Genomic DNA, 25,399 nt, shown 5'->3' with positions numbered 1-25,399 from the left:
TCCATAAAGAGTCCAGTGGAATACTCCCGTGTTTGATTTTCAAGGTGTGGACATTGTTTCTGGTTGTATATCCATAAAGAGTCCAGTGGAATATTCTCGTATTTCATTTTCAATGTTTGATATTGTTTCTGGTTGTATATACATAAAGAGTCCAGTGTGACACTCCCGTGTTTCATTTTCAAGGTGTGGACATTGTTTCTGGTTGTATATCCATAAAGAGTCCAGTTGAATACTCCCGTGTTTCATTTTCAAGGTGTGGACATTGTTTCTGGTTGTATATCCAAAAGGAGACCAGTGGGATACTTCCGTGTTTCATTTTCAATGTTTGACATTGTTTCTGGTTGTATATCCATAAAGAGTCCAGTGAAATATTCCCGTGTTTCATTTTCAATGTTTGATATTGTTTCTGGTTGTATATCCATAAAGAGTCCAGTAGAATACTCCCGTGTTTCATATTCAAGGTGGGGACATTGTTTCTGGTTGTATATCCATAAAGAGTCCAGTGGAATACTCCCGTGTTTGATTTTCAAGGTGTGGACATTGTTTCTGGTTGTATATCCATAAAGAGTCCAGTGGAATATTCTCGTGTTTCATTTTCAATGTTTGATATTGTTTCTGGTTGTATATACATAAAGAGTCCAGTGTGATACTCCCGTGTTTCATTTTCAAGGTGTGGACATTGTTTCTGCTTGTATATCCATAAAGAGTCAAGTGGAATACTCCCGTGTTTCATTTTCAAGGTGTGGACATTGTTTCTGGTTGTATATCCATAAAGAGTCCAGTGGAATACTCCCGTGTTTCGTATTCAAGGTGTGGACATTGTTTCTGGTTGTATATCCAAAAGAGTCCAGTGGAATACTCCCGTGTTTCATTTTCAAGATGTGGACATTGTTTCTTGTTGTATATCCATAAAGAGTCCAGTGGAATACTACCGTGTTTCATTTTCAAGGTGTGACAATTGTTTCTGGTTGTATATCCATAAAGAGTCCAGTGTGACACTCCCGTGTTTCATTTTCAAGGTGTGGACATTGTTTCTTGTTGTATATCCATAAAGTGTCCAGTGGAATACTCTCGTGTTTCATTTTTAAGGTGTGGACATTGTTTCTGGTTGTATATCCAAAAAGAGTCCAGTGGAATACTCCCGTGTTTCATTTTCAAGATGTGGACATTGTTTCTTGTTGTATATCCATAAAGAGTCCAGTGGAATACTACCGTGTTTCATTTTCAAGGTGTGACAATTGTTTCTGGTTGTATATCCAAAAGGAGACCAGTGGGAAACTCCCGTGTTTCATTTTCAAGGTGTGGACATTGTTTCTGGTTGTATATCCATAAAGAGTCCAGTAGAATACTCCCATGTTTCATTTTCAAGATGTGGACATTGTTTCTTGTTGTATATCCATAAAGAGTCCAGTGGAATACTCCCGTGTTTGTTTCATTTTCAAGATGTGGACATTGTTTCTTGTTGTATATCCATAAAGAGTCCAGTGGAATACTCTCGTGTTTCATTTTAAGGTGTGGACATTGTTTCTGGTTGTATATCCAAAAAGAGTCCAGTGGAATACTCCCGTGTTTCATTTTCAAGATGTGGACATTGTTTCTTATTGTATATCCATAAAGAGTCCAGTGGAATACTCTCGTGTTTCATTTTTAAGGTGTGGACATTGTTTCTGGTTGTATATCCAAAAAGAATCCAGTGGAATACTCCCGTGTTTCATTTTCAAGATGTGGACATTGTTTCTTGTTGTATATCCATAAAGAGTCCAGTGGAATACTACCGTGTTTCATTTTCAAGGTGTGACAATTGTTTCTGGTTGTATATCCATAAAGAGTCCAGTGTGACACTCCCGTGTTTCATTTTCAAGGTGTGGACATTGTTTCTTGTTGTATATCCATAAAGAGTCCAGTGGAATACTCTCGTGTTTCATTTTTAAGGTGTGGACATTGTTTCTGGTTGTATATCCAAAAAGAGTCCAGTGGAATACTCCCGTGTTTCATTTTCAAGATGTGGACATTGTTTCTTGTTGTATATCCATAAAGAGTCCAGTGGAATACTACCGTGTTTCATTTTCAAGGTGTGACAATTGTTTCTGGTTGTATATCCAAAAGGAGACCAGTGGGATACTCCCGTGTTTCATTTTCAAGGTGTGGACATTGTTTCTGGTTGTTTCTCCATAAAGAGTCCAGTGGAATATTCTCGTGTTTCATTTTCAATGTTTGATATTGTTTCTGGTTGTATATACATAAAGAGTCCAGTGTGACACTCCCGTGTTTCATTTTCAAGGTGTGGACATTGTTTCTGGTTGTATATTCATAAAGAGTCAAGTGGAATACTCCCGTGTTTCATTTTCAAGGTGTGGACATTGTTTCTGGTTGTATATCCGTAAAGAGTCCAGTGCAATACTCCCGTGTTTCATTTTTTAATGTGTGGACATTGTTTCTGGTTGTATATCCATAAAGAGTCCAATGGAAGACTCCCGTGTTTCATTTTCAATATGTGGACATTGTTTCTGGTTGTATATCCATAAAGAGTCCAGTAGAATACTTCCGTGTTTCATATTCAAGGTGTGGACATTGTTTCTGGTTGTATATCCATAAAGAGTCCAGTGGAATACTCCCGTGTTTGATTTTCAAGGTGTGGACATTGTTTCTGGTTGTATATCCATAAAGAGTCCAGTGGAATATTCTCGTATTTCATTTTCAATGTTTGATATTGTTTCTGGTTGTATATACATAAAGAGTCCAGTGTGACACTCCCGTGTTTCATTTTCAAGGTGTGGACATTGTTTCTGGTTGTATATCCATAAAGAGTCCAGTTGAATACTCCCGTGTTTCATTTTCAAGGTGTGGACATTGTTTCTGGTTGTATATCCAAAAGGAGACCAGTGGGATACTTCCGTGTTTCATTTTCAAGGTGTGGACATTGTTTCTGGTTGTATATCCATAAAGAGTCCAGTGGAATACTCCCGTGTTTCATTTTCAATGTTTGACATTGTTTCTGGTTGTATATCCATAAAGAGTCCAGTGAAATATTCCCGTGTTTCATTTTCAATGTTTGATATTGTTTCTGGTTGTATATCCATAAAGAGTCCAGTAGAATACTCCCGTGTTTCATATTCAAGGTGGGGACATTGTTTCTGGTTGTATATCCATAAAGAGTCCAGTGGAATACTCCCGTGTTTGATTTTCAAGGTGTGGACATTGTTTCTGGTTGTATATCCATAAAGAGTCCAGTGGAATATTCTCGTGTTTCATTTTCAATGTTTGATATTGTTTCTGGTTGTATATACATAAAGAGTCCAGTGTGATACTCCCGTGTTTCATTTTCAAGGTGTGGACATTGTTTCTGCTTGTATATCCATAAAGAGTCAAGTGGAATACTCCCGTGTTTCATTTTCAAGGTGTGGACATTGTTTCTGGTTGTATATCCATAAAGAGTCCAGTGGAATACTCCCGTGTTTCGTATTCAAGGTGTGGACATTGTTTCTGGTTGTATATCCAAAAAGAGTCCAGTGGAATACTCCCGTGTTTCATTTTCAAGATGTGGACATTGTTTCTTGTTGTATATCCATAAAGAGTCCAGTGGAATACTACCGTGTTTCATTTTCAAGGTGTGACAATTGTTTCTGGTTGTATATCCATAAAGAGTCCAGTGTGACACTCCCGTGTTTCATTTTCAAGGTGTGGACATTGTTTCTTGTTGTATATCCATAAAGTGTCCAGTGGAATACTCTCGTGTTTCATTTTTAAGGTGTGGACATTGTTTCTGGTTGTATATCCAAAAAGAGTCCAGTGGAATACTCCCGTGTTTCATTTTCAAGATGTGGACATTGTTTCTTGTTGTATATCCATAAAGAGTCCAGTGGAATACTACCGTGTTTCATTTTCAAGGTGTGACAATTGTTTCTGGTTGTATATCCAAAAGGAGACCAGTGGGATACTCCCGTGTTTCATTTTCAAGGTGTGGACATTGTTTCTGGTTGTATATCCATAAAGAGTCCAGTGGAATACTCCCGTGTTTCATTTTCAATGTTTGATATTGTTTCTGGTTGTATATCCATAAAGAGTCCAGTAGAATACTCCCATGTTTCATATTCAAGGTGTGGACATTGTTTCTGGTTCTATATCCATAAAGAGTCCAGTGGAATACTCCCGTGTTTGATTTTCAAGGTGTGGACATTGTTTCTGGTTGTATATCCATAAAGAGTCCAGTGGAATATTCTCGTGTTTCATTTTCAATGTTTGATATTGTTTCTGGTTGTATATACATAAAGAGTCCAGTGTGACACTCCCGTGTTTCATTTTCAAGGTGTGGACATTGTTTCTGGTTGTATATCCATAAAGAGTCAAGTGGAATACTCCCGTGTTTCATTTTCAAGGTGTGGACATTGTTTCTGGTTGTATATCCGTAAAGAGTCTAGTGGAATACTCCCGTGTTTCATTTTTAATGTGTGGACATTGTTTCTGGTTGTATATCCATAAAGAGTCCAGTGGAATACTCCCGTGTTTCATTTTTAATGTGTGGACATTGTTTCTGGTTGTATATCCATAAAGAGTCCAATGGAATACTCCCGTGTTTCATTTTCAATGTGTGGACATTGTTTCTGGTTGTATATCCATAAAGAGTCCAGTGTGATACTCCCGTGTTTCATTTTCAATGTGTGGACATTGTTTCTGGTTGTATATCCATAAAGAGTCCAGTGGAATACTCCCGTGTTTCATTTTCAATGTGTGGACATTGTTTCTGGTTGTATATCCATAAAGAGTCCAGTGTGATACTCCCGTGTTTCATTTTCAATGTGTGGACATTGTTTCTGGTTGTATATCCATAAAGAGTCCAGTAGAATACTTCCGTGTTTCATATTCAAGGTGTGGACATTGTTTGTGGTTGCATATCCAAAAGGAGACCAGTGGGATACTCCCGTGTTTCATTTTCAAGGTGTGGACATTGTTTCTGGTTGTATATCCATAAAGAGTCCAGTGGAATACTCCCGTGTTTCATTTTCAATGTTTGACATTGTTTCTGGTTGTATATCCATAAAGAGTCCAGTGAAATATTCCCGTGTTTCATTTTCAATGTTTGATATTGTTTCTGGTTGTATATACATAAAGAGTCCAGTGTGATACTCCCGTGTTTCATTTTCAAGGTGTGGACATTGTTTCTGCTTGTATATCCATAAAGAGTCAAGTGGAATACTCCCGTGTTTCATTTTCAAGGTGTGGACATTGTTTCTGGTTGTATATCCATAAAGAGTCCAGTGGAATACTCCCGTGTTTCGTATTCAAGGTGTGGACATTGTTTCTGGTTCTATATCCAAAAAGAGTCCAGTGGAATACTCCCGTGTTTCATTTTCAAGATGTGGACATTGTTTCTGGTTGTATATCCATAAAGAGTCCAGTGGAATACTACCGTGTTTCATTTTCAATGTTTGATATTGTTTCTGGTTGTATATCCATAAAGAGTCCAGTGGAATACTACCGTGTTTCATTTTCAATGTTTGATATTGTTTCTGGTTGTATATCCATAAAGAGTCCAGTAGAATACTCCCGTGTTTCATATTCAAGGTGTGGACATTGTTTCTGGTTGTATATCCATAAAGAGTCCAGTGGAATACTCCCGTGTTTGATTTTCAAGGTGTGGACATTGTTTCTGGTTGTATATCCATAAAGAGTCCAGTGGAATATTCTCGTGTTTCATTTTCAATGTTTGATATTGTTTCTGGTTGTATGTACATAAAGAGTCCAGTGTGACACTCCCGTGTTTCATTTTCAAGGTGTGGACATTGTTTCTGGTTGTATATCCATAAAGAGTCAAGTGGAATACTCCCGTGTTTCATTTTCAAGGTGTGGACATTGTTTCTGGTTGTATATCCGTAAAGAGTCCAGTGGAATACTCCCGTGTTTCATTTTTTAATGTGTGGACATTGTTTCTGGTTGTATATCCATAAAGAGTCCAATGGAATACTCCCGTGTTTCATTTTCAATGTGTGGACATTGTTTCTTGTTGTATATCCATAAAGAGTCCAGTGGAATACTACCGTGTTTCATTTTCAAGGTGTGACAATTGTTTCTGGTTGTATATCCAAAAGGAGACCAGTGGGATACTCCCGTGTTTCATTTTCAAGGTGTGGACATTGTTTCTGGTTGTATATCCATAAAGAGTCCAGTGGAATACTCCCGTGTTTCATTTTCAATGTTTGATATTGTTTCTGGTTGTATATCCATAAAGAGTCCAGTAGAATACTCCCATGTTTCATATTCAAGGTGTGGACATTGTTTCTGGTTCTATATCCATAAAGAGTCCAGTGGAATACTCCCGTGTTTGATTTTCAAGGTGTGGACATTGTTTCTGGTTGTATATCCATAAAGAGTCCAGTGGAATATTCTCGTGTTTCATTTTCAATGTTTGATATTGTTTCTGGTTGTATATACATAAAGAGTCCAGTGTGACACTCCCGTGTTTCATTTTCAAGGTGTGGACATTGTTTCTGGTTGTATATCCATAAAGAGTCAAGTGGAATACTCCCGTGTTTCATTTTCAAGGTGTGGACATTGTTTCTGGTTGTATATCCGTAAAGAGTCCAGTGGAATACTCCCGTGTTTCATTTTTAATGTGTGGACATTGTTTCTGGTTGTATATCCATAAAGAGTCCAGTGGAATACTCCCGTGTTTCATTTTAATGTGTGGACATTGTTTCTGGTTGTATATCCATAAAGAGTCCAATGGAATACTCCCGTGTTTTATTTTCAATGTGTGGACATTGTTTCTGGTTGTATATCCATAAAGAGTCCAGTGTGATACTCCCGTGTTTCATTTTCAATGTGTGGACATTGTTTCTGGTTGTATATCCATAAAGAGTCCAGTGGAATACTCCCGTGTTTCATTTTCAATGTGTGGACATTGTTTCTGGTTGTATATCCGTAAAGAGTCCAGTGGAATACTCCCGTGTTTCATTTTCAAGATGTGGACATTGTTTCTTGTTGTATATCCATAAAGAGTCCAGTGGAATACTACCGTGTTTCATTTTCAAGGTGTGACAATTGTTTCTGGTTGTATATCCATAAAGAGTCCAGTGTGACACTCCCGTGTTTCATTTTCAAGGTGTGGACATTGTTTCTTGTTGTATATCCATAAAGAGTCCAGTGGAATACTCTCGTGTTTCATTTTTAAGGTGTGGACATTGTTTCTGGTTGTATATCCAAAAAGAGTCCAGTGGAATACTCCCGTGTTTCATTTTCAAGATGTGGACATTGTTTCTTGTTGTATATCCATAAAGAGTCCAGTGGAATACTACCGTGTTTCATTTTCAAGGTGTGACAATTGTTTCTGGTTGTATATCCAAAAGGAGACCAGTGGGATACTCCCGTGTTTCATTTTCAAGGTGTGGACATTGTTTCTGGTTGTTTCTCCATAAAGAGTCCAGTGGAATATTCTCGTGTTTCATTTTCAAAGTTTGATATTGTTTCTGGTTGTATATACATAAAGAGTCCAGTGTGACACTCACGTGTTTCATTTTCAAGGTGTGGACATTGTTTCTGGTTGTATATTCATAAAGAGTCAAGTGGAATACTCCCGTGTTTCATTTTCAAGGTGTGGACATTGTTTCTGGTTGTATATCCGTAAAGAGTCCAGTGCAATACTCCCGTGTTTCATTTTTAATGTGTGGACATTGTTTCTGGTTGTATATCCATAAAGAGTCCAATGGAATACTCCCGTGTTTCATTTTCAATATGTGGACATTGTTTCTGGTTGTATATCCATAAAGAGTCCAGTAGAATACTTCCGTGTTTCATATTCAAGGTGTGGACATTGTTTCTGGTTGTATATCCATAAAGAGTCCAGTGGAATACTCCCGTGTTTGATTTTCAAGGTGTGGACATTGTTTCTGGTTGTATATCCATAAAGAGTCCAGTGGAATATTCTCGTATTTCATTTTCAATGTTTGATATTGTTTCTGGTTGTATATACATAAAGAGTCCAGTGTGACACTCCCGTGTTTCATTTTCAAGGTGTGGACATTGTTTCTGGTTGTATATCCATAAAGAGTCCAGTTGAATACTCCCGTGTTTCATTTTCAAGGTGTGGACATTGTTTCTGGTTGTATATCCAAAAGGAGACCAGTGGGATACTTCCGTGTTTCATTTTCAAGGTGTGGACATTGTTTCTGGTTGTATATCCATAAAGAGTCCAGTGGAATACTCCCGTGTTTCATTTTCAATGTTTGACATTGTTTCTGGTTGTATATCCATAAAGAGTCCAGTGAAATATTCCCGTGTTTCATTTTCAATGTTTGATATTGTTTCTGGTTGTATATCCATAAAGAGTCCAGTAGAATACTCCCGTGTTTCATATTCAAGGTGGGGACATTGTTTCTGGTTGTATATCCATAAAGAGTCCAGTGGAATACTCCCGTGTTTGATTTTCAAGGTGTGGACATTGTTTCTGGTTGTATATCCATAAAGAGTCCAGTGGAATATTCTCGTGTTTCATTTTCAAGGTGTGGACATTGTTTCTGGTTGTATATCCATAAAGAGTCAAGTGGAATACTCCCGTGTTTCGTATTCAAGGTGTGGACATTGTTTCTGGTTGTATATCCATAAAGAGTCCAGTGGAATACTCCCGTGTTTCGTATTCAAGGTGTGGACATTGTTTCTGGTTGTATATCCAAAAGAGTCCAGTGGAATACTCCCGTGTTTCATTTTCAAGATGTGGACATTGTTTCTTGTTGTATATCCATAAAGAGTCCAGTGGAATACTACCGTGTTTCATTTTCAAGGTGTGACAATTGTTTCTGGTTGTATATCCATAAAGAGTCCAGTGTGACACTCCCGTGTTTCATTTTCAAGGTGTGGACATTGTTTCTTGTTGTATATCCATAAAGTGTCCAGTGGAATACTCTCGTGTTTCATTTTTAAGGTGTGGACATTGTTTCTGGTTGTATATCCAAAAGAGTCCAGTGGAATACTCCCGTGTTTCATTTTCAAGATGTGGACATTGTTTCTTGTTGTATATCCATAAAGAGTCCAGTGGAATACTACCGTGTTTCATTTTCAAGGTGTGACAATTGTTTCTGGTTGTATATCCAAAAGGAGACCAGTGGGATACTCCCGTGTTTCATTTTCAAGGTGTGGACATTGTTTCTGGTTGTATATCCATAAAGAGTCCAGTGGAATACTCCCGTGTTTCATTTTCAATGTTTGATATTGTTTCTGGTTGTATATCCATAAAGAGTCCAGTAGAATACTCCCATGTTTCATATTCAAGGTGTGGACATTGTTTCTGGTTCTATATCCATAAAGAGTCCAGTGGAATACTCCCGTGTTTGATTTTCAAGGTGTGGACATTGTTTCTGGTTGTATATCCATAAAGAGTCCAGTGGAATATTCTCGTGTTTCATTTTCAATGTTTGATATTGTTTCTGGTTGTATATACATAAAGAGTCCAGTGTGACACTCCCGTGTTTCATTTTCAAGGTGTGGACATTGTTTCTGGTTGTATATCCATAAAGAGTCAAGTGGAATACTCCCGTGTTTCATTTTCAAGGTGTGGACATTGTTTCTGGTTGTATATCCGTAAAGAGTCTAGTGGAATACTCCCGTGTTTCATTTTTAATGTGTGGACATTGTTTCTGGTTGTATATCCATAAAGAGTCCAGTGGAATACTCCCGTGTTTCATTTTTAATGTGTGGACATTGTTTCTGGTTGTATATCCATAAAGAGTCCAATGGAATACTCCCGTGTTTCATTTTCAATGTGTGGACATTGTTTCTGGTTGTATATCCATAAAGAGTCCAGTGTGATACTCCCGTGTTTCATTTTCAATGTGTGGACATTGTTTCTGGTTGTATATCCATAAAGAGTCCAGTGGAATACTCCCGTGTTTCATTTTCAATGTGTGGACATTGTTTCTGGTTGTATATCCATAAAGAGTCCAGTGTGATACTCCCGTGTTTCATTTTCAATGTGTGGACATTGTTTCTGGTTGTATATCCATAAAGAGTCCAGTAGAATACTTCCGTGTTTCATATTCAAGGTGTGGACATTGTTTCTGGTTGCATATCCAAAAGGAGACCAGTGGGATACTCCCGTGTTTCATTTTCAAGGTGTGGACATTGTTTCTGGTTGTATATCCATAAAGAGTCCAGTGGAATACTCCCGTGTTTCATTTTCAATGTTTGACATTGTTTCTGGTTGTATATCCATAAAGAGTCCAGTGAAATATTCCCGTGTTTCATTTTCAATGTTTGATATTGTTTCTGGTTGTATATCCATAAAGAGTCCAGTAGAATACTCCCGTGTTTCATATTCAAGGTGTGGACATTGTTTCTGGTTGTATATCCATAAAGAGTCCAGTGGAATACTCCCGTGTTTGATTTTCAAGGTGTGGACATTGTTTCTGGTTGTATATCCATAAAGAGTCCAGTGGAATATTCTCGTGTTTCATTTTCAATGTTTGATATTGTTTCTGGTTGTATATACATAAAGAGTCCAGTGTGATACTCCCGTGTTTCATTTTCAAGGTGTGGACATTGTTTCTGCTTGTATATCCATAAAGAGTCAAGTGGAATACTCCCGTGTTTCATTTTCAAGGTGTGGACATTGTTTCTGGTTGTATATCCATAAAGAGTCCAGTGGAATACTCCCGTGTTTCGTATTCAAGGTGTGGACATTGTTTCTGGTTCTATATCCAAAAAGAGTCCAGTGGAATACTCCCGTGTTTCATTTTCAAGATGTGGACATTGTTTCTGGTTGTATATCCATAAAGAGTCCAGTGGAATACTACCGTGTTTCATTTTCAATGTTTGATATTGTTTCTGGTTGTATATCCATAAAGAGTCCAGTGGAATACTACCGTGTTTCATTTTCAATGTTTGATATTGTTTCTGGTTGTATATCCATAAAGAGTCCAGTAGAATACTCCCGTGTTTCATATTCAAGGTGTGGACATTGTTTCTGGTTGTATATCCATAAAGAGTCCAGTGGAATACTCCCGTGTTTGATTTTCAAGGTGTGGACATTGTTTCTGGTTGTATATCCATAAAGAGTCCAGTGGAATATTCTCGTGTTTCATTTTCAATGTTTGATATTGTTTCTGGTTGTATATACATAAAGAGTCCAGTGTGACACTCCCGTGTTTCATTTTCAAGGTGTGGACATTGTTTCTGGTTGTATATCCATAAAGAGTCAAGTGGAATACTCCCGTGTTTCATTTTCAAGGTGTGGACATTGTTTCTGGTTGTATATCCGTAAAGAGTCCAGTGGAATACTCCCGTGTTTCATTTTTAATGTGTGGACATTGTTTCTGGTTGTATATCCATAAAGAGTCCAATGGAATACTCCCGTGTTTCATTTTCAATGTGTGGACATTGTTTCTTGTTGTATATCCATAAAGAGTCCAGTGGAATACTACCGTGTTTCATTTTCAAGGTGTGACAATTGTTTCTGGTTGTATATCCAAAAGGAGACCAGTGGGATACTCCCGTGTTTCATTTTCAAGGTGTGGACATTGTTTCTGGTTGTATATCCATAAAGAGTCCAGTGGAATACTCCCGTGTTTCATTTTCAATGTTTGATATTGTTTCTGGTTGTATATCCATAAAGAGTCCAGTAGAATACTCCCATGTTTCATATTCAAGGTGTGGACATTGTTTCTGGTTCTATATCCATAAAGAGTCCAGTGGAATACTCCCGTGTTTGATTTTCAAGGTGTGGACATTGTTTCTGGTTGTATATCCATAAAGAGTCCAGTGGAATATTCTCGTGTTTCATTTTCAATGTTTGATATTGTTTCTGGTTGTATATACATAAAGAGTCCAGTGTGACACTCCCGTGTTTCATTTTCAAGGTGTGGACATTGTTTCTGGTTGTATATCCATAAAGAGTCAAGTGGAATACTCCCGTGTTTCATTTTCAAGGTGTGGACATTGTTTCTGGTTGTATATCCGTAAAGAGTCCAGTGGAATACTCCCGTGTTTCATTTTTAATGTGTGGACATTGTTTCTGGTTGTATATCCATAAAGAGTCCAGTGGAATACTCCCGTGTTTCATTTTTAATGTGTGGACATTGTTTCTGGTTGTATATCCATAAAGAGTCCAATGGAATACTCCCGTGTTTCATTTTCAATGTGTGGACATTGTTTCTGGTTGTATATCCATAAAGAGTCCAGTGTGATACTCCCGTGTTTCATTTTCAATGTGTGGACATTGTTTCTGGTTGTATATCCATAAAGAGTCCAGTGGAATACTCCCGTGTTTCATTTTCAATGTGTGGACATTGTTTCTGGTTGTATATCCATAAAGAGTCCAGTGTGATACTCCCGTGTTTCATTTTCAATGTGTGGACATTGTTTCTGGTTGTATATCCATAAAGAGTCCAGTAGAATACTTCCGTGTTTCATATTCAAGGTGTGGACATTGTTTCTGGTTGCATATCCAAAAGGAGACCAGTGGGATACTCCCGTGTTTCATTTTCAAGGTGTGGACATTGTTTCTGGTTGTATATCCATAAAGAGTCCAGTGGAATACTCCCGTGTTTCATTTTCAATGTTTGACATTGTTTCTGGTTGTATATCCATAAAGAGTCCAGTGAAATATTCCCGTGTTTCATTTTCAATGTTTGATATTGTTTCTGGTTGTATATCCATAAAGAGTCCAGTAGAATACTCCCGTGTTTCATATTCAAGGTGTGGACATTTTTACTGGTTGTATATCCATAAAGAGTCCAGTGGAATACTCCCGTGTTTCATTTTCAAGGTGTGGACATTGTTTCTGCTTGTATATCCAAAAAGAGTCAAGTGGAATACTCCCGTGTTTCATTTTCAAGGTGTGGACATTGTTTCTGGTTGTATATCCATAAAGAGTCCAGTGGAATACTCCCGTGTTTCGTATTCAAGGTGTGGACATTGTTTCTGGTTCTATATCCAAAAAGAGTCCAGTGGAATACTCCCGTGTTTCATTTTCAAGATGTGGACATTGTTTCTGGTTGTATATCCATAAAGAGTCCAGTGGAATACTACCGTGTTTCATTTTCAATGTTTGATATTGTTTCTGGTTGTATATCCATAAAGAGTCCAGTGGAATACTACCGTGTTTCATTTTCAATGTTTGATATTGTTTCTGGTTGTATATCCATAAAGAGTCCAGTAGAATACTCCCGTGTTTCATATTCAAGGTGTGGACATTGTTTCTGGTTGTATATCCATAAAGAGTCCAGTGGAATACTCCCGTGTTTGATTTTCAAGGTGTGGACATTGTTTCTGGTTGTATATCCATAAAGAGTCCAGTGGAATATTCTCGTGTTTCATTTTCAATGTTTGATATTGTTTCTGGTTGTATATACATAAAGAGTCCAGTGTGACACTCCCGTGTTTCATTTTCAAGGTGTGGACATTGTTTCTGGTTGTATATCCATAAAGAGTCAAGTGGAATACTCCCGTGTTTCATTTTCAAGGTGTGGACATTGTTTCTGGTTGTATATCCGTAAAGAGTCCAGTGGAATACTCCCGTGTTTCATTTTTAATGTGTGGACATTGTTTCTGGTTGTATATCCATAAAGAGTCCAATGGAATACTCCCGTGTTTCATTTTCAATGTGTGGACATTGTTTCTTGTTGTATATCCATAAAGAGTCCAGTGTGATACTCCCGTGTTTCATTTTCAATGTGTGGACATTGTTTCTGGTTGTATATCCATAAAGAGTCCAATGGAATACTCCCGTGTTTCATTTTCAAGGTGCGATCACTCAATGCATGCCATTTCCTCCTCATCATCTAATATAAGATCTAAACAGTTGGAATTCACAAAGGGATCTCTAACACAGTTTTTTTTTCTTCTGTAGACAGAGATTAGAGGTACTGATCAATTGTTTCTACCAGTGTTAAAAGATGTTTCTGTACGAAGCCGTTGTATTCAATGCCCGTTTTAAAACATTTTTACCAATGAGAACATTTCGAGGTTATTTTGCATCGCTCTTCTCAGCCAGAACTGAAGATTTTGTTATTGTTGTTAGTGGTTCTGGTTTGATGAAGTTCACAATGTGCACACTCTGATCTAGAACCAACATCAAATCAGCCACAAGGGTCTTGTTGACTAATGCCTCTCTGTGTAAAAAACTGTAAGTTGATATTACATCTGGATTTTTCTGTTCGATGAATGACACTAAGCTTCTCACATTCCCGATCATAGATGAAGCTTCATCCGTGCAAATTCCAACACAAGAATCCGTCTCAAAAGTTTCAAAATACTCAGAGAAGGTTTGGAAAAGTACCTTGTATTCTGATATGCTTTCAAGTTCTCTGCAACACAGAAAACTTTTTTTCGTCATTGGAAATGAATCTGACATAAGCAAGTAACTTTGCTATTCAACAAATGTTGCTCGATTCATCAACTTTAATGGTAAATTTAGAATTCTTCATACTTTTGGAAACATGCTTCTCAATATTAACTGACATATCAACTATTATTTTGCGAATTGAATTACCAGACAAAAAAATTTTCATAACTTCTCGCTCAGCATCTTCACCAAACAAAGGGCCCGGGATGGTCAGGTGGTTAAGGCACTCGACTCGTAATCCGAAGGTCGCGGGTTCGAATCCCCATCACACCAAACACGTGTGCCCTTTCAGCTGTAAGGACACTATAATGTGACGGTCAATCCTACTATTCATTGGTAAAATAGTAGCTCAAGAGTTGGCGGTGGGTGGTGATGACTAGCTGCCTTCCCTCTAGTCTCACACTGCAAAATTAGGGACGGCTAGCGCAGATAGTCCTCGAGTAGCTTTGTGCGAAATTTAAAACAAACCAAACAAAGTTTTCGCAATCAAACAGCTAGCAGGTACAATCAATTTTTCAGCTTTTATCTGTGGTTTCGTCTGTTGAGCAATCATTCAGCCACTTGGTAAGATACAATCTGCATCTTATCTGAGACTAATATTCGTTTTTCAAAATATGATCGTTGGAATTTCTGTTGTTTCAAAAGTCTTTCCAAATGTTGAACATCCCTGTTTGCCAGATTTCCATGTTTTGAAAAAAGATGTCTTTTCATCTTGTTTGGGACCTTATTGGAATTGGAAAGCTTCTCACCACAGTACAAACACAGAGGCTGAGGTGCGTTTTTATCTTCAGTCCATATAAAACTGAAACTCAGATAGCTATCCATATATTATCGACAAACTTTCTTTTATGGACGTTTGCTCGAGCCTGTTACTGGTATGGAATTCAACGAGCCTTCTTCAACACTGTTGTTCAACTTGCTGGCACGGTTTTGAAGACAACGATTCTGGATCACAACATGGACTCGGATTGTCCTCATCCTCACTTAATGCTCTTGCTCTCACTTGGAAAAAAAATATCTATCCATCATCTGCAAATAAAAAGTTCATATTCATCTTTGGCACATTAATTTTTTTTTTTAAATGTCTCTAAATCTTTGTTGTCTTTGTCTCTTCCCACCACACCTGCCATCCTCTCGCACCGCATCCTTTGGGAATCACTACTTTAACACAAAATGTTAGAAGTAAACTTCATAAATACAAAGTAAATCAACAGCTTTTATTTTAAAGTTCCGTTTGATGCTTTTCATGTATGATACGTAAATTAACAGATGAAATAAGAAAATTATGAAAAACAGAACTGATATAATTATGTGTTATAAAGTTGCGGTGGTAAAAGAACTGTACTCCCCACTTTTTAAAAACGAACCGGCCTGGCATGGCCAAGCGCGTAAGGCGTGCGACTCGTAATCCGAGGGTCACGGGTTCGCGCCCGCGTCGCGCTAAACATGCTCGCCCTCCCAGCCGTGGGGGCGTATAATGTGACGGTCAATCCCACTATTCGTTGGTAAAAGAGTAGCCCAAGAGTTGGCGGTGGGTGGTGATGACTAGCTGCCTTTCCTCTAGTCTTACACTGCTAAATTAGGGACGGCTAGCACAGATAGCCCTCGAGTAGCTTTGTGCGAAATTCCAAAACAAACAAACAAAACAAAACAAAAAAAACGAACCACAATCTCTGTCTACGAAGACGTTTCTCAGTTATCGAAGAAAAATAACATAAAACAAACATTGTGATAAACAAGGAGACGACCTAGTCTCCTTAGAGACCAGTAACTAAATGCATGATAAAATGTAGACAAGGACTCTGAGAAAGAAATAGATGCTTCCCTTAAGTCTGTATCATTGCTTATGTAGGGACGGTTAGCACAAATAACTCTCATATAGCTTTGCGAGAAGTTTAAACTAAATGAAACCAATTCAGAGCTATCAACTGACACCAAATTTACAACACTTGGAGCCCGGCATGGCCAAGCGTGTTGCGCGACTCGTAATCTGAGGGTCGCGGGTTCGCATCCACTTCGTGCCAAACATGCTCGCCCTCTCAGCCGTGGAGGAGTTATAATGTGTCGGTCAATCCCACTATTCGTTGGTAAAAGAGTAGCCCAAGAGTTGACGATGGGTGGTGATGACTAGCTGCCTTCCCTCTAGTCTTACACTGCTAAATTAGGGACGGCTAGCACAGATAGCCCTCGAGTAGCTTTGTGCGAAATTTAAAACAAAAAAACAAAAAAAATACTTGGATAAAAATGATTCGCCCTACTTGCGAAACTCACGGATAGATAATTTATAAACAATATTACGAGGCTTAAGATAACACTTTCGCAAGAAATAAAACATGGAATTATATGAACAATGTATGTACAAACCTGAAAGAAAGGTAATGTTAATCAAAGTAAGGCTTTTTATTTAAAGACAAATTCTAAGTAGGTTTAACAATTATAGTTCTATAAACTGGGATGGCGTTGTCTTGCCTTTGAATGATAGTGAAGTGAACTGTTTTCCTCCGGTGTGACATCAAAGATAAAGTCTGATTCTGATTATATTATTTTCACACTGTGTAGTTTCTAACAGTTATTATGTATAACTGCCATCTGTGAATAAGCATTTGTTTAAAAGTATTGCAAATAATAAAATAATGGAAAAACTGTAACGAGCCGTGAAGTCAGTAAGGCTTAATATCTATGGAGCTGTAGGACAAGTAGGCTCGGCAGCATGTAATGTGGAACGTGAAAATGGGTCTTATATAAAATGCAGTATTTTAATTTTATATCTATTTTAATATCTTTCACAGAACATGTTTTTAAATAGTGGATAATATTTGAACATTTAAATTAAATGTTTGTCCGCTGTTATCAAATATGAGCCAGACTGTATTTTATGTGCTACGTCTCGTGTTTAGTGTATGTTACACAACTCGAGTAATCTAGTTGCCTAAAATGGAAACAGAAGTTGTGAAAGATGTCGACCATGCATTATGTTGAGTGTCATAATGACATGAACCCCCTAGTGGCATGTCTGCGTACTCACATCGCTAAAAACCGGCTTTTGATATCCGTGTTGGGGAGAGCACAGGTAGCCCACTGTTTCAAACATTTAATGAACTGCAAATACATAATGGTAAATGGCAAACAGATGTTTGAACCTGTTAAAACGTTACTTGGTGGGTACACCCGATTTTCTTCTTATTTTAGTATAAAGAAAAACGTCGTGAACATTAGACAAATATTTTGTCATTGATTATTTCTTTGAAGAATAAGTTCCCCCCCCATCTTAAGAGGCCCGGCATGGCCAGGTGGATAAGCACTCGACTCGTAATCTCCGGGTCGTGGGTTCGAATCCCGTCACCAAACATGCTCGCCCTTTTGGCTGTGGGCTCATTATAATGTGAAGATCAATCTCACTATTCGTTGGTAGAAGAGTAGCCCAAGAGTTGGCGGTGGATGGTGATGACTAGCTGGCTTCCCTCTAGTCTTACACTGCTAAATTAGGGACGGCTAGCGCAGATAGCCCTCGAGTATCTTTACGCGAAATTCAAACCAAATCAAATCCTTTTAAGATTTCGATTTATCTACACCATAGAGTTCTCTGCCTTACTTTAACAAAAAAAGAGGTTTACAACAAAATATATATTATTGTGAACCTCTCTTTCACTAACACTATTGTTTTTGCCACGAACAACAAACAAAATACTAAACAAAAGTGACAAAAAACAGTTTTGTTAACAACCGGAGTTGAAACAGATATTTGTTCAACAGACAAAGAAGAGGGAATTAAAAGTAAGACAGAAGGGCTTTCACGTGATAAAAATAAAATAATTACGACATAGGTTTTACAGCTCCAGAAGTTCGCAGATGGTGCTAGATGTGAATCATTATTTTATTACAGCTGGCATGATTTGATAGCCCTCTAACCCTCCCTAGTCACGCCAGTCACACGTATCCTGCACACACCCTTCTGTTGCTATGGGAATCTTTAAATAACCTCTCTCTGATTGTCTGACTGGAACAGGCCAAAACGTTATTCAGTCACAGTCAGTTGATAATACATTCGTCTAAAAGAGAAGATCAGTGGAATATAAATACGGGTGATGTAAGGGAAATCAAATAAATATTTCAAGTTCTATTTTTAGCTTTTTGAAGAATATTTAGCGACAGAAAGTGTAACATGAAATGTGTATGTTTTACAGCAAATCCATATCGGGCTATTTGCTTTGTCCACCGAGGGAAATCGAAACTCTTATTTTAACGCTGTAAGTCCGTAAATTGAGGGGCCTAGCATGGCCAGATAGTTGAGACACTCGACTAGTAATCCGAGGGTCGAGGGTTCGAATCCCCGTCACACCAAAGATGCTCGCCCTTTTAGCCGTGGTTGCGTTATAATGTGACGGTTAATCCCACTGTTTGTTGGTTAAATAGTAGCCCATGAGTTGGCGGTGGTGGTAATGATTAGCTGCCTTATCTCTAGTCTTACACTGATAAGTTAGGGACGGCAAGCGCAGATAGTTCTCACGTAGCTTTGCGCGAAATTCAAAAACAAACAAACCAAAAAGTCAGAAGAAACAAAACTGGACTCGTAGAATTCGTTGAAGTTATAATAATTGCAAGGTATTACATCTTGTATTTACATATATTAATACAGAAAGATTCTGGTTCGTAAATACGTCAAAGTTCCTTAACCTTCTACGACTCCAAAAGCAACTACTCGTAACAACATCGCATCTGTTGTGTGTTAATAGCCATATAAACAACTTTCAGTGTAAAACTATCAACATTTAAACAGATCACAGCAACTTGCTACACTTTGTACAGCATATCTAATTAGGTTTAGGTTGAAAATACCCAGCCTATTTTGCTGTAGTATTATGAAATAATTACATGCAGAAATGGACAATTTTTCGTTTTTGTCTACAAATCACTTATTTTGCTTATAAATAATGTTTGGACGGTCTTAGTTATTGAAAAGGAAGGTTTTCAGTGCTGTTTTAAGAATAAGGCTGCTTCTTTAAAAGGTTTTTGCCCGTGTATTTTAATGAAGATTTTAGCAAATTCGTGTGCGATCCCTATTATGAACCACTATCATCGTTTCATGACAATATGATAAGTTTAAATCATTTTAGCTCAAAACCCACAGTGTTAACCAACTTGGCAGGCAATAAACCAAATAATTTGCTACTGTTTGGACAAGAAACAGCGTTGTGCTTAAAGTGTATTAAATATTTGGAAAACATACTTCACAGTTTTTGCAATTACTATGTCCTGGTTCTTTACGTCTACGTACGTAAAAAGTGTGCAAGTAAATACGTACAGTTATCTCTTCTGGATGTTGTAACGTCTATACTTGTAACAAGAAACCTTACTTCTGCTTTCCCTGTTCAAACATACTTGGTAAATTTCGCGTATAACTACTTACACGTTGCTGCTCCTAATTTTGAAGTGAAGACTAAAATGATGGCTACCAGTTAATCACTAGTTCTAGTGATATTATTGTCTGATCCAGTACTGGTATTGACTGTAATTATTAATAATCACCAGTTCTAGTGATATTATTGTCTGATCCAGAACTGGTATTGACTGTAATTATTAATAATCACCAGTTCTAGTGATATTATTGTCTGATCCAGTACTGGTATTGACTGTAATTATTAATAATCACCAGTTCTAGTGATATTATTGTCTGATCCAGCACTGGTATTGACTGTAATTATTAATAATTACCAGTTCTAGTGATATTGTCTGATCCAGTACTGGTATTGACTGTAATTATTAATAATCACCAGTTCTAGTGATATTATTGTCTGATCCAGTACTGGTATTGACTGTAATTATTAATAATCACCAGTTCTAGTGATATTATTGTCTGATCCAGTACTGGTATTGACTGTAGTTATTATTGTACTCAGGGGCCGTAGTGTAGCTTTTGTTTTTCGTAACAACGAATCACGAATCATAAATCCTTCAAAATCTAAACATGTTGACCAGTGAGCCACGAATATAATGATAAGAAAAACTTAGTTTTGACATATCAGAAGAGTTAATTTAGCCGAGTAAAATACCTAACTTAGAATACTTAATCAAGAACAGCTGTAGTGGTTCATAATGGGGATCAGTCATTTATTATCATATAACGACCTGGAGTACCCGACCTCTGGATTAACGTTTTGTAAATTAATGAGTAATGAAGGTTATTTTAGGACCTGAAAAGTTGCCCACAAACGCCTATACAAACCACAAATTTGCCTGTATATCCTTATGGATCCAATGAACCTCCATACCAGTTTTGGTATAGATCCATCCACACCCTGCGAAGTAGTTACATGGACATACAACAAGCAGTACTATTATACTTAGATCGATATTGTTTCATAAGCCTTCAGTAAAAATGATTGTAAGTATTGTAATATAATCTGAACAATATTACTAAACGCATTATTGTGCATTGTGTATGATAGTTTTTAAGTTTGTTTGGCTACTGAGCAAATAACAACAGCTGTTTAACCGTTTACACCCAATCGTTTTAACGTATGTTTGTTTGTTTGTTTTAATTTAGCACAAAGCTACTCGAGGACTATCTGTGCTAGCCGTCCCTAATTTAGCAGTGTAAGACTAGAGGGAAGGCAGCTGGTCATCACCACCCACCGCCAACTCTTGGGCTACTCTTTTACCAACGAATAGTGGGATTGAACGTCACATTATAACGACCCCACGGGTGAAAGGACGAGCATGTTTGGCACGACGGGGATGCGAACCCGCGACCCTCAGATTACGAGTCGCACGCCTTAACACGCTTGGTCATGTCGGGCCACGGTTTACATGGAGCTGCATAATTTAATATATGCATGCGTATTTAGCTGAGCGCATGCAATGGATTTAACTTAATATTCATGTGGCAGACATGACACATGTACAATATCAAATAATTAATTTATTGTTGCAACTGCATTGGTGTCGCGCATCGTTTGTTTATATATAGGTTTCCTGCCCTTTTAGACACGACGCTGCTGACAGAATCATAGTTCTTTCTTTTACCACCGCATGATCGATTTTGGCCATGTTACAAAAACGTCTAAAACATTAAACAAACGTTTAAGTTGTATCACACAACAGAAATCTTTCATTCATAGTTTACAAGATAGCAACTCGCTCAGTTTTATCCAGTGGATCGGCAATAACGGTGATGACTGATGGTAGATGTCGAATTGTGGCTAACACTGCGTTATTACGAATTGTATAGAGAGTACAGGGTAACCCATTACTTAATACTTAGCATATCACAAAAAATCAGGGTAACGCCTTAATTAATACTTAGCATATCACAGGAAACCAGGGTAACCCCTTAATTAATACTTAACATATCACTAGAGGCCAGGGTACCCATTAATTAATACTTAGCATATCACTAGAGGCCAGGGTAACCCATTAATTAATACTTAGCATATCACAAGAAACCAGGGTAACCCATTAATTAATACTGAGCATATCACAGGAAACCAGGGTAACCCCTTAATTAATACTTAACATATCACTAGAGGCCAGGGTAACCCATGTATTAATACTTAACATAATATAATACTAGTTACATAAAACTGTACCCTTAACCAAAAACAATAATTCAGGAATATGTTTTCAGATCCGACAACCCGAATATCGGAATGATCCAGAACCCGATTATTTTGGTGAACACTCCGTTAGCTTGGATAAATTCTTCATATCTGAAGTTTTTCTGGTCAGGTACACACTTTTCATTTGGCATTAAGGAAACTGCATTTAAAATTATTGTACAAAGAAGTAAATACAATTTTCTTTTGATGTTAATTTTGTTAAATTATTTACCAGTATGGCTACTTTATCTTGGGGGTCGGTGTAGTACATGCGGTCTCAGTTCGAACTTACCCTTTTGTTGGGCAGCCACTTGAGCTTTTACCCCTTTGGTCATCATGAAAATGTATAAAAGACAAGTAAATTACAACATTTATGTGAATATTTTATAATTTATTTATGTCGCCTGTGAAAACTAGACTGGATGATTCCCCAACCGGAAAATTCTGAACTATGGCATGGCTCAGAACCCGAGCATTCCGGTACCTGTGATATTTTAAATCACATGTTTAACTTTAAGCTTAAGAATGAAAATATCACGTTAGTCTAGGTGTTGTCTAAAAACGTAATTCTTTAAAATACTTCTGTGTGTTTGTTTTTCTTACAGCAAAACCCCATCGGGCTATCTGCTGTGCTCCACTGAGGGAAATCGAACCTCTGATTTTAGCGTTGTACATCAGTAGACTTACCGCCGTCCCAGCGGGGAACCAAAACATTTCTAAAAGAAAAAATCAGAGGCAAGGTTAATCGTTAAATTACCAACTTATTAGCCAAAATATCTACATCACTCAGCTTATATGTAAGATGTATAAGGGACCCTTATATAAGTGAAATAAGCTGTATTATTCATGGATTTTTTAAAATTAAAATTTTCGTTACTCCAACGTTAGGAACCCTGTAAGTACAATGAATACACAAGCAGTTTCTTTGTGAACCTGACGATGACCGAAGAAGGTGAAAACGTTGTTCGCTCTTCTATGTAAAATATTTTCTCAACCCAAACGAGCCGTTTTTGCATATAAAAAAGAATACACAACCAGTTGTGTACGTAGATTGTTGCTGACAATATGCTTAAAAACCGAGAGGGTCGGGAGCCTATTCGCAAATGGAATGATTTTTTGTTTTTCAATTTCGCGCAGAGATAACCTTCCCTAATTTGGCAGTGTAAGACTAGGGGAAAGTAGCTAGTTATCACGCCAACTCTTGGGCTACTCTTTTACCAATGAATAATGATATTGACCGATACATTATAACGTCTCCACGGCTGAAATGGCGAGCACGTTTGGTAAGACAGGGATTTGGACCCGTGACCCTCAGATTGCGAGTCAAGTACCTTAACCCCTTGACTATGCCAGACCTTTGTTGATGTTGAGCGCAAAGCTACACATTGGGCTATTTGTAATGTACCGACCACGGATATGATATCGAAAATTGGTTTATAATGCTATAGGTCTTCAGATTACCACTCAGATATCAGGGGGACGTCGTGATGTAATATCACACCTATAACAAATTAAAACTTCACCAGATTAGGCGTTCTACATAGAAATAACGTTAATATTACCCGTCTTTCCAGAATCTATAGTCACGTCGAAGTTTGAGTAAACATATAAAGGTCCCAGTCAAATTCGAAGCCCAAAATCAAAGGAACATTTTTTTTTCATTGCTTAAACTTGCAAATAACGTATCTTACAAACCATAATTAGAACTAATTAATAATTTCACCTGTTAAGCCACTTACCTGAGTTAAAATGGACAGGAACAGCTGTAATCAACAAAGTGCAGCCTAGGAAACTTAATAATGTGACAAAAGATTCACGGAACATCATCCTTGGTGCCTGCTTGAGACTAAAATATCCGAACATAGTTCTGTCTCCTTTCTTGTTTTCAACTATTTTCTTCTATTTATAAACATCTCCACCTGTGGTACAATCAAACACCATGATGGCAACTTCCCACAGATGGTTCTTCACGTGTTTCAAACATACAAAAAATGACTCAGAAGTAGGAATGTTTGAACATGACACATTTAGTCATCGAATACGGTATTTGTGAAAATTGACTTGCAAATTATTTCATAACTTTGTTCGTCTTTCGTGTCAGAAGAAAACAATACAGCCTCAGAATGAAATGTATGTTTACTGCCCATAAGATCAATATTTTTACTTCCACTGCATTTTCTAACAGATTCTTATATATTTTCGTTGTTACAATTAACTTATTAAAACGTGGAGTCTGTTTTTTGTTTGTTTTGGAATTTCGTGCAAAGCTACACAAGGGCTATCTGCGCTAGCCGTCCTTTCCTTAGTTTAGCAGTGTAAGACTAGAGGGAAGGCAACTAGTCATCACCACCCACTGTCAACTCTTGGGCAACTCTTTTACCAATAAATAGTGGGATTGACTGTGACAATATAACGCCCCCACGGCTGAAAGGGTGACCATATTTGGTGCGACGGGGATTCAAACCCGTGACCCTCAGATTACGAGTCGAACGCTTTAACCCACCTGGCCATTCCGGGCCACGTGGAGTCAAGTCAAATAAGGATTTCGATAGGGAGGAAATGTGAACAGAATATTTTTTGTACTAACCCTACTTACTTTCACTTGTAATGTGAAGTACAGAAAATATTTCTTTATTCTTCCTGTTTATAATTAGTAAACTATGCTTTTTTCTTTTTTTACTATTGGGTAAGCAAATGTCTCTGATGAGTTTGTTTGTTTTTTAATTTTACGCTAACCGTACCCAATTTAGCAGTGTAAAACTAGAGGGAAGGCAACTAGTCATTATCACTTACTGTCGACTCTTAGGATAGTCTTTTACCAACGAATAAGGTAATGGGCTGTAATATTATAATGCCTTACGGCTAAAAGGGGCGAGCATGTTCGGTGTGACGGGCACTCGAACCCGAATTCATATGACGAGTTGAGTGCCCTAACCACTTGGCAATGCTGGGCCTATCTCTGATAAGAAGTCCCCAGCAGGAACAGCAATATGACTACGGCTTTACAACGCTAAAATCAGGGATTCGATTCACCTCGGTGGACACAGAAGATAGCTCGATGTGGCTTTGCTGTAAGAAAACCCACATACAGATACAAACTCTTGACTAAAAACTTTATGGGCCCAGCATGGCCAGGTGGTTAAGGTATTTCACTGGTAATCCGAGGGTCGCGAGTTCAAATCTCTATCACACCAAACATGCTCGCCTTTTCAGCCGTGGGGGCGTTATAAAGTGAAGGTCAATCCCACTATTCGTTGGTAAAAAAGTAGCCCAAGAGTTGGCGGTGGGTGGTGATGACTAGCTGCATTCCCTCTAGTCTTACACTGCTAAATTATGGACGGTTAGCACAGTTAGCCTTTCCGTAGCTTTACGCGAAATTCAAAACAAACCAAGCCAAGAAACTTTACGGTGTGTTTTTCAATAATCTGTTCCTTATATTCCAAGTAAATTAGTTTTTATCTGTGATCATACTGTA

At 37.8% G+C, this 25,399-nt stretch overlaps 1 protein-coding gene across 1 annotated transcript in view; it reads right to left on the bottom strand.

Annotated features, from left to right (window-relative positions):
• The window catches only part of LOC143256220 (uncharacterized), a 34,113-nt gene extending 10,294 nt beyond the window's left edge, over nucleotides 1–23,819 (bottom strand). The window contains exon 1 of the mRNA XM_076513120.1: nucleotides 23,664–23,819. Coding sequence (XP_076369235.1) covers nucleotides 23,664–23,787 — 124 coding nt within the window. The 5' untranslated portion in view covers nucleotides 23,788–23,819. The remainder of the gene's footprint in view (nucleotides 1–23,663) is intronic.
• Nucleotides 23,820–25,399: the final 1,580 nt, after the last annotated feature.

The sequence above is a fragment of the Tachypleus tridentatus genome, chromosome 7 (genome assembly GCF_004210375.1).
Source record: "Tachypleus tridentatus isolate NWPU-2018 chromosome 7, ASM421037v1, whole genome shotgun sequence".
Classification (NCBI taxonomy): Eukaryota; Metazoa; Arthropoda; class Merostomata; order Xiphosura; family Limulidae; genus Tachypleus; species Tachypleus tridentatus.
The sequence above is the reverse complement of the archived record's forward strand: the minus strand, read 5'-3'. Positions and strand labels throughout refer to the sequence as shown.